The 9,957-nt window shown below is 31.5% G+C and overlaps 2 protein-coding genes across 2 annotated transcripts; both read right to left on the bottom strand.

Moving 5' to 3' along the window:
- Positions 1-13: 13 nt before the first annotated feature.
- LOAG_09677 (hypothetical protein) lies at positions 14-333 on the bottom strand (the record flags this gene model as incomplete). The annotated part of the gene is made up of 2 exons (XM_003145204.2): positions 14-215; positions 289-333. Coding segments are annotated over 2 exons (246 nt in total), but the record flags the coding sequence as incomplete, so codon positions are not given.
- A 6,680-nt stretch (positions 334-7,013) lies between these two features.
- Positions 7,014-7,362, bottom strand: LOAG_09675 (hypothetical protein; the record flags this gene model as incomplete). The annotated part of the gene is made up of 2 exons (XM_003145203.1): positions 7,014-7,157; positions 7,264-7,362. The coding sequence occupies 2 exons, from the start codon at positions 7,360-7,362 to the stop codon at positions 7,014-7,016; spliced, it is 243 nt and encodes an 80-aa protein (XP_003145251.1).
- Between the last annotated feature and the right edge of the window lie 2,595 nt (positions 7,363-9,957).

Raw genomic sequence — 9,957 nt, 5'->3', positions numbered from 1 at the left:
AACCCCTTCTCACTTGTGTGAGTCGTATTTTCTCTTGATATCTTCCTCTTTCTTCCTATCCTTGTCTGTTTCTCACTGGCTTTTTGAATTGGAAGGTTCAATGACTTTGCGTCATCCTGATTCGTATGTTCTTCCAGTCTAGATGTTCCTTTTGATACGACTCGAGCCATGATCTCTTCGGTTTTGTTCTTACACTTGTTTTTCCCTACTGGCCTCTTGAATTGGTAAGTTCAATGTCTTTGTGTCATACTGATCAGTTTTGCTTAATTCTATTTCTCCCGTACTCACTTCTGGCGCTGACAGATCTAATGGTCCAATCCGGTCCTCAATCATTCTTGATATTGACAAATCCAACGGTTCTATTTGTGGCTCCTCAAATTATATGGAATTATCAATTTTAAATTGCGCCAAAATTTTGAAATCTTAGAAATATTGCAACGCTTCCATTTTTTTAAACTTTAAATGAACTTACGATAGTTTGAGTGTCACTCAGTTGGAAGAGAAAGAAGATGAAACAGATTAAACGCATTTCGATGGGAATGGTTTCTTGCCAATTCTGAAAAAAAAATTTCAATTTTACTAGTGTACCGAATGGTTGATTATGAGAAACAACATCACCTGCTGCTTGGCAAAACGTAAAACTTTTTCAAGGATATACTTTTCTAAATATATTAGCATCGGTATGCATTCATTGCGTGTATAATACGAACATCTCTCATTTAAATGTCAGACATAATAACTTATTTATATTGAAGATTGGCCACACCGGATTTAGTGCAAACTTGCACAATTACAAATTTGATAAAAAGATAATTTTTTTTAAAAACAGAATGCTTACTTTGCAGTCCTAAAATCTCATAACGTAAAACTTTGAAAAGCAGCTGATATTATCTGTCAAATTAAATGAAGTAGAAGAAGTTGCTAAACGAAATTCTACGGAAGACAGTTTGACAGATGCCACCCAATCACTTCTATTAGGTATTGGTAGGGGATCGCGCGTATAAATGCTAATTTTGATGGGAGTGGTTGCTACGCGTGTCGATAACTTATAACAATGTGATGATAGCAATCATTTCTAATCCTTTATATTGAATAATTTCAATTCAGCTGCCATGTTATATTATGAAAAATAATTTATGCAGAGCTGTCGCAATATTTTCTGCAGTTTCATTTCATTTTGCTTCAATTCTTTTTCCAGAAACTATTTTTGGTAAAATTTTCCAGCAATGCCAATCACATTGATTTGACAAAGGAAATCTAAACTGAGCTTGTGGACACTACGATAAACTGCAAAATTTAAAAATTTGCTCATTCTTTGACGTTAATTTATGAAATTTAAATTATTACGTGTTTTTGTCATTAAGTACGTCAATCATTATAGAGACTTGTAATAATTCAATTATCGTAAATTAACATCGAAAAATGGAATAGGAAAATCCCAACTAGTATCCAGTTGCTATGCTTTGATTTATTCCAACGTGTGGTGACGCAATATGTGCAAGTTACACTACTGATCATTCAGCAATAATAAAACTTGATAATAGCACTGTATCATTTCTAATTTATTTTGGAGAAACGATGAGTAACCGAAAACAATACATTGTCCAGATGATGAAGAAGACTGGATTTTTTGTGAAACACATTGATATCATTTAGTTAGTAACATATCAATGTTCATTTCAGACTTCAAGGTAGATCGGTAGATCGCGATTATTGCAGAGTAATTAGCATTCTTACCAAAGTAAGACGAGATATATAGTAAGACGAGATATATGGTAAGACGAGATATGTAACTGAAAAATGTCTATCAAATCAATTTTTTTTCCTTCAACATATTCTATATTATATTTCTGATGTGATAGCCTCATGTTTACCGAGAAATGTTCGGAATGTAAATTACCTTCTGTTAAGCCTAGAATAAAATTTCACTATATACTACCCAATCACTTCTGTCAGGTATTGGTCAAAGACCGCATGTATAAATGTTAATTTTGTTGGAGGAAGATAGCCATATGTATCGATAACCTATCGTCACGCACAGTAGTATAAAAATAGCAATAACTGTTTAATCCTTTATACTGAATAATTTCATTTCAATTGCCATATTGCATTGTGAAAAATAATTAATTTATGCAAATCTGTTGCAACATTTTTTGCACAGTTTTATTCCCTTTCGCTTCAAGTTTTCTAAACTTCCAAAACTGAGGCGATATTTACCAGAGGAGAAACTATATTGCCTCATCACTTGTAATTAATGTTTTATATTTATATTTATCATATTTATATTTATATTTATATTTTATATTTTTCTTATTTTTATATTTTTTATATTTATATTTTTATTTTTATTTATATTTTTATATTTTTTATATTTTATATTTTTTATACTTTATATTTTTTACATTTATTATATTTGTATTTATATTATATTTATATTTATATATTATATTTATATTCATATTTATCCAAAAGCTACAGAAATTTATTCGTCATAATATTGAAAGAAATTCAATGTTGAGATAAGTGTGGTCAAAATTAAGAAATTCAATTTTCCTCTTTCATTTTTTTCCCAAAAAAAGGAAGTAAATATATTTCTGAGGGAAAGAATGATTAAATCGTTTTAGGCACAAAATGTCGTGGAAGAAAAATTAAGGGAATTAGAAGATGAGGATTACTGTTCTTGTTAGTAATAAAGCAGTTATTTTTTTATAAAAAAGTGACTTACTGAATACCGATTGGTTATGTGTTCGAGGAATATAATAGTTATCCTTTATTGTTGTTCAAATAACAAATACAATAAAAACAGATTAGAAGTAATTCCGATTATAGTATAATAAAACCCAACTTAATAACGTAGGATAACGGGAGAAATATTGAAGTAAATATTCGTAAATAGAGAGGAAATAAATCTGGATTGTACTGAGTAGCGTTGAGTGGTGACGTGGAGAAAATTAACATTAACATTGAATCTTATTAGAGATTCTTAAGGTTTATATATGGGATGTGTGAAGAGGACAGTCATTACATATTGGCAGTATTCTCACAGGTGCAAGAGAAATTTACATATAAGAACAGTTTTCTTTAGAAAAAATTGCATAGAAATTATTTTATCTGATGTACAACTTTCTCACCATTGTATACAAGATTTTGCATGGGATGAAGCCTTTACAAATTAGTTACCATGTATGCACAAATCTCAACATCAGAAAAAGCACTTTTAGTAGATTAGATAGCTGACTCATGACTTTAAGCATGAGAGAAAAAATATGTAAATGCGATCTATTTGAATGAATGATTTTATGATAGAACTATTTCGGTTTTTCCGACACAAAATGATTGAACCAAAAGAAGTTCAATGCTTGATACCGGAAATATTTTTCTTCCTGATAATTTCATTACTTCCAAAACCGATGGAAATTGCAGTATTGTCCAATATGATTTAAATTTATATAAAAATTTTGATTAAATAGCAAAAGTAGGCATTTACATGATATTAGTATTGATGTTTTTACATCAATAGTCGATTTGAGATTAATCAGAGTAATTTCACTAAAAGTAATATTTGCTTCTTAAATTTGCCTACACGTTTTGAAAGTGATTCAGGATGATGAATGATCTCAGACATTTTATATTTGCATATTTATATATAATGTCAGCCAAAAATAAACCAAATTCCACTGGGTTTCTGTAAAATCACTTTGAACTATCAATCCTGTCAAATAATATAATGGTTTGAAACAGTCTAATTTACCAGTTTTATAGACATTCTTATAGTCATTAACAAATCATTTTTCTGAATTTCAAGAAACTGAAAATTTGAAACGCAAAAACATTGAATTAAAATATAGTCAAAAATTTGTAAATATGTACACCATAAAATTGTAAAAATAATAAGTTTAATAGCATAACTTATATAAATTGCTACTGTTAATTATGGCTTGTGTTAAATAGAAATCCATGCAAGGAAATCCAGAAAAAAACTATAAAAATTTTTTTTACACAATTTAATACTAAAAGGGAAGTGCACATTTTGTCACTGAACCGTTTTGAACGGCAAATATCACTTTTCGTCAGACGTTATGTTTTTAATGTGACTTAAAATTATGGAAAAAAGTATTTAGGTACTTGTAAGATCGAAGTTGAACGGAAGCTACAGGAAACAACCGAAAACATTTAAGCATTCATGCATAAGCGATGAGTTGTAATCAAAAGACATCTAATTAAAAATCATGGAATTGCTACTTCGCAATTATACAGTTTTGCCCGAAATATAAATTAATCTTAAGAAGAGTGTCACACGAACAAAATCTATCAAATATGATGAAGATACAAGCAAACAAGCTGCGCTGAGAATATCTGTTTAGTATTCTAATGATATGAAAATTAATGAGACATTAAATTTGATATATTAAAATTTTTTTGAAAAAAGAAACATTTCTGACTTTTTTTTTTGAGGTGCGTTTGCTAGTGCGCAACGTGATCAGTGACTATTGGTAGTAATAAATATATCAGATCCATGAAACACTGACCAAAATTGGCAAAAACCTTATCATATATTGTCCAAAATTGCCTAAAATTCAAGATTCTTCAAAAACTCTCGTTAATCCAAAACACTTGAATGAAAATTTTTTGTTGTGTTCGCTAGTGCGCAACGTGATTAGTGATTTTTGGAAATAATAAATATATCAAATCCATAAAACATTGATTACAAATAGCAAAAACCTTATTGTATATTGTCCAAAATAGCCTAAAATTCAGGAATTTTTCAAAAATTCTAATTAATCCAAAACATTTGAATGGAAATTTTTTGTTGTATTCGCTAGTGCGTTATTTAGTATTAAATAACATCATTATTTAGTATTATTCCGATGGTTATTGCTGTTGCCATGCTGAAAAGGTATAGACTTAAAAATAATTATGATTGGAAGTTATAGTTGTAGTTAATAATTGTAGTTTCAATCATGCATCTGAAGATGGAAATGAAGATGCAGTCGTGAAGAAACCGTGAAGATGCAATCGCGCATCTTCATTTATATCATTAATTGACGTATAGGTTATAACTTATAATTGTATCATGATACTCTCCTGTTTTGGTGAAACATTAGCTCGATATTAGCTTTAATATTAGCTTTCAAGGGATTTTGCAATTCAGTAGAATCCGATTTGATGAATACATAGTAAACTGTGTTGGGAAGAAATCATGGTATGTTGACGAAGTCAAGTTTAAATATATATTGAGTTTTAATATCCAGAAAATTTGGTGCTCAGTTTTTCACACAATTCACATAACCATGACTTGACACGTTTTCTCGAGAATCAAAAGCGATACACCCATACAGCACTGATCTCCTGCTGTTTTACATTTCGTGTATTTTTGCTAAATGGCTAAATAATGCATTGCCATAAGCAGTTGTAAAAATAATGCCGAACTGTCATGAATCCAATGCTTATGAATCAAAGCTGTTCTAAATTGTAAAACTTCAGACAAAGAATTCAGTCGCATATAACCTTCTTTTATAACAAAACTTTTATACCACCTTTAACTTCAAAAGGACCAATCAAATGTAAAAGAGGTCGAACCAACGGTGAGATCTATCTTAATTATCACCTTTCACCCCTTTACTTTCTGACTTGCACTTTCATCCTTCTTTTTGCAATTCTCGTTGTGGTGCCATCAATAGTGAAGTGCATTTTTGTGATGGATCGCATTAAAAGGATACCTTTGGTTGTGATGCTTTGCATATATTTGCCTCTCCTGAATTCCTTCAATATGGTAATTTATTCATGTATCGGCAAAAGGGGGATGCCGCAATTTATGGTTTCAAATGGCTATTGTGTCGAAGGCAACATCACATCCAACCAGCTATTCCTCTTGGATTTGGAGAATGAATAAGTGGAACCATTTTTTTTGATTGGATGAATTAGCATATCGGAATTCTTTTCAAGCATGTCAAAGTACAAAGATACATTTTTTTTTTTTGTCACAACGGTTTCTCCAAATCGCATTTGATGTTCCTATTAAAAGCCTTTCAAATGTTATTTTTATGAAATTCGGAAGAGATTTTCACTCATTGCGTTATTAGCAAACTGTGCATGACATTATATGTCTCAGCATTTCTTTCTATTAATTTGACTTGAATTGGGTTAACCTTTCAGCACACGTTTCCGAATCCGGCTAGTCTATAGCATTTGAAAAGTAGCTTTATTTTTCATGTAAATCCAAAATTTTTTCGAAAGATAAATATTGAAAAGTAATCGCTATTTTCTTTATTTCCTTAAGCGATGCGCAAATAATTTTACTTTCCAACACTGAGAATTTGTCCTTTTGAATTCATACCAGAAATCAATTCTTAGTAACTCGGTTTTAGTTGGTAAAAAAAAGCGAGAAACTTAATGTCTATACAGATATACACTTTTGCGGCAGTATCAAAATTAAGAAGCCAGTGGATCAACAAACCCAAGCAACCAATATATATATATATATATATATGTGCTGATTTTTTTTATGCGAAGTAATAAAATATTTGAATTAAAGAATTATATATGCAACTGATTTATTTAATGCCAAAGAAAACAATTACGATTAATCAGGAATTGTTGTAATATCTGACGTAGCAAATTAACATTACAGCAAAACGGACAATAACCTCATAAAGTGGATAAAAAAATTATTTTCTTGTACACTTATGAGTTTCTTGCGCAACATAACACAGAGTTGCAAATTGTTTGTTATTTCTACCTCAAACTCGCGTATGGTTCAACGACTGCATAAATAAAGCCCTTTGTTAGCGCATATTGGTGTAGAGACTCCTTGGATACAGTATTAGCAAAGAGCGCATGTGTAGTTTTATGCATAGTGATAGCACTCTATATGTACATGTAGAGTTCTGCTTGATCGATATTTCTTACCTCTTTATTTTGACTTCTAATTTCCAGAGGAATCAATAAATTTATCAGTTAGATTATTTTGTGATTGTTGTGGAGTCGTACTGTTGACTTCGAATTCTCTTTCTCTACCTCATGTCAGCTCTCCAATGATTCCTAAACTTCCAACTTCCTCTTGGTTGTTCTTCTTCCATTACAACTACTACTTCATTTATTTTAGGTCCCCTTTTAGTTAAACTTCGTCCTATTGATATTGTACTTGCCATCATTTTCTTAAACTAAGGAGATATTTTCGTTGCCATTGCATCCAAAATTGATATAAACTTTGATTTGTTTTCCGTAATTATCTTTTCAATTTCTCCTGTGTTGGGTTTCTACTATGCCATAATCTTCATCCGATTCCTTTTCTTGGAGTGGTTTAGCCAAAGGATTCATGAAATCAGTAGGATGAAGGACTTGTATCATATCTTTCACCATTTGTGTTATTGGTCGGCAATTCAAGATGGCTTCAATTTCTGTGATTATCGTAATCAGTTCATTTTGCTCAGAAAACGTCTTCCCACGGTTTGCTTAATCGCTGACTTTGTCAATCCAATTAATCATTCATATATTCCTCCTTGCCATGACGTATAAAGAGTAATAGTACACTCCTACTTAATTTTATTCTTGCTTCAGTAGTAAAGTACTGAAGAATCTTTGAGATTATATCCCATACATTGTAGGTCTCCCTTATTACTTTCAAGTTAAATGCATTGTCACTCACGATTGTTTCTGATGTTTCACGACATGCAATACATCTTCGTAATTTTCATCACGTGTAGAAAAGCTCTCGCACTTAAATCCTATACCACTCCAAAATGTATTGCTCAAGTAGTCAAACAATAAAATAAAGAAAAAAAAAAGGCAATCCATCGTTTGCTGGTTGATAATTGTCCTCTAATCTTAGCTAAACCAAAATAATCTAATCCAATATTCGTAAATATGAACGTTGTACGCGTTCTTCTGGATATGAGGGGTAATTCGGTAGTTGGAATTTATCCCACTGTGGAACGTTTTTTCATGTGTATTCATGATAATCAGTGATGTTATTCTACATCTTTATGGGAGATAAATTGGATAGGTTGCATTCCTGTTTAATTCAGAATCTTTTATACGTCCATCGCATCATAGAGCAATTCATAATTATCAGCTGTTAGTTGGCACTTCTTTTTTTCTTTTTCTATGACTTCATTTTTCTGAGCTTCTTTGGTAAGATACTGTTCTACGATTAAGTATTTATCAGCGGTAATAGATAGATTTTTAGAAATATATTTGATGATTGGTACTTGTTTGTGCCAGATATTTCTAATAAATTTAAATACTCGAATAGTTTTCGGAGTAATTTATCCCAGCTACTAAATCGCTTAATACTCAAAAATTTCCCTTCTCTTTTTCTTCATTATGTTCTAATGCACCCATTTCTTGTTGATTGTTTTCAATTTCTCCGTCAGTTCTGTCTTTTTCTTCCTGAATTGATATTGCTAGCCAAGCAGTTTTTGGTTCAGATAACCAGCTAGGTCCACTTTACCATAAAGAGTTATTCTTTAACTCGTTGATTCTTGTTCCTCTACTGGCTGCGTCTGCAGGATTGTCAACTGTAAGTACATATTTGGAATTTATTTTGGTTTCTTACATTTCATCTAGACGATTTTGAATAATTGTTGTTTCGTTTCACTTTGTATCCAATTCAGCACATACACTGAGTCGCTGCAAAAAAATTTTTCAATATTTTGCATTTCCAGCTGATCTGCTACAAAGTTAATTGCTCCAATAAGAACTACCAAAAGTTATTCCTTTGATCGGACACAATCAGATTTTTGAAAATACCAACGAACACTGGTTCTTCCTCCTCAACTTCGGATCTCAAATAGATGTCCGCGGCATAAGCATGTTACGAAACATCCGAAAACACGTGGATTTGTTGCACTCTTGCTTTTATTTCTGGAATTTTTCTCGGTAATCCAATAAATGCAGAATGCCAATCATTAAGAATTCCTTTTCATTCCTTAAATTCTTTTGCTTCCAATACATCATCCCACTTGAAATTTTGGCTCTAAAGATTTTAAAGTATAATTTTGGCTAGTAGAATGACTGGTGCCATAAGTCCCAATGTATCGAAGATAGAAGCAATTTCTTGTAATACTGATCGTTTTGTTGTTTTCTGGGTCAAGTTTAACAGCCTAATGCTAATTTTGTTTGTTGTAGTGTCCCAATGACTTTTGTTACTTTTCCTCTTTGTCAATCAGTAGTGGAAGGAATTCGTTGAATTCATTTGAATTGGATATGAATTCACGCATATTCATGGCTACCTTTTTGAAAACTTTTAATTTCTTTGTACACGCTTATTGCTTTGGCTTCATTTCCGTACATCGATCATAAGATTATCTACATACAAGTTTCATTCTACTTTTCTTGCTATTACTGAAGATATTGTTCTCAAATGATACTAATTGATTAGATTCTCTTGTTTTACTGGAACATTATAGCCTCGGAGCTATAGAAAACGAATGACATCCCAATCTATTTCATTAAGTGCTATTTAATGGAAAGCTTTTGCAATATCACACAGGACAGCAATGTTCATTAAACGGAATCGCAGCAAGATACATCACAGGTCATTTGACATCACTAGTCCCCTATATACGGAATATTTGAAGCTCTTTACTGGTTAATGTTTTAGCTGAAGCATCAAAAACCATTCTTACTTTAATAGATTGCTTTTATGAAGTGATTATCACTTGATGAGAAAAGTTATAATTCCTTATATTTCTCGCGTTTTGTTCGCGACATCTCACAGAAGAATTCATTTCCATGGATATCACAAAACCAGGGTATCCACGATCTCTCGAAGCAACTCATTCTATCTGTAACTCTATTGTCAAACCTTAACAATACCTATTGAGAAATAATCCAAACTTCTTTCCGCTTAAAAAAAAAAAACTTTCTCCCTCAGTAAACAAAATGACCTGGATTCCATTTTTAGCTTCAGTTACCTAATCTCTTTCCCTCTCTCTCTCTCTCTCTCTCTCTCTC

The sequence above is a fragment of the Loa loa genome, assembly GCF_000183805.2.
Source record: "Loa loa unplaced genomic scaffold supercont3.689, whole genome shotgun sequence".
In the NCBI taxonomy this organism is placed as follows: Eukaryota; Metazoa; Nematoda; class Chromadorea; order Rhabditida; family Onchocercidae; genus Loa; species Loa loa.
The sequence above is the reverse complement of the archived record's forward strand: the minus strand, read 5'-3'. Positions and strand labels throughout refer to the sequence as shown.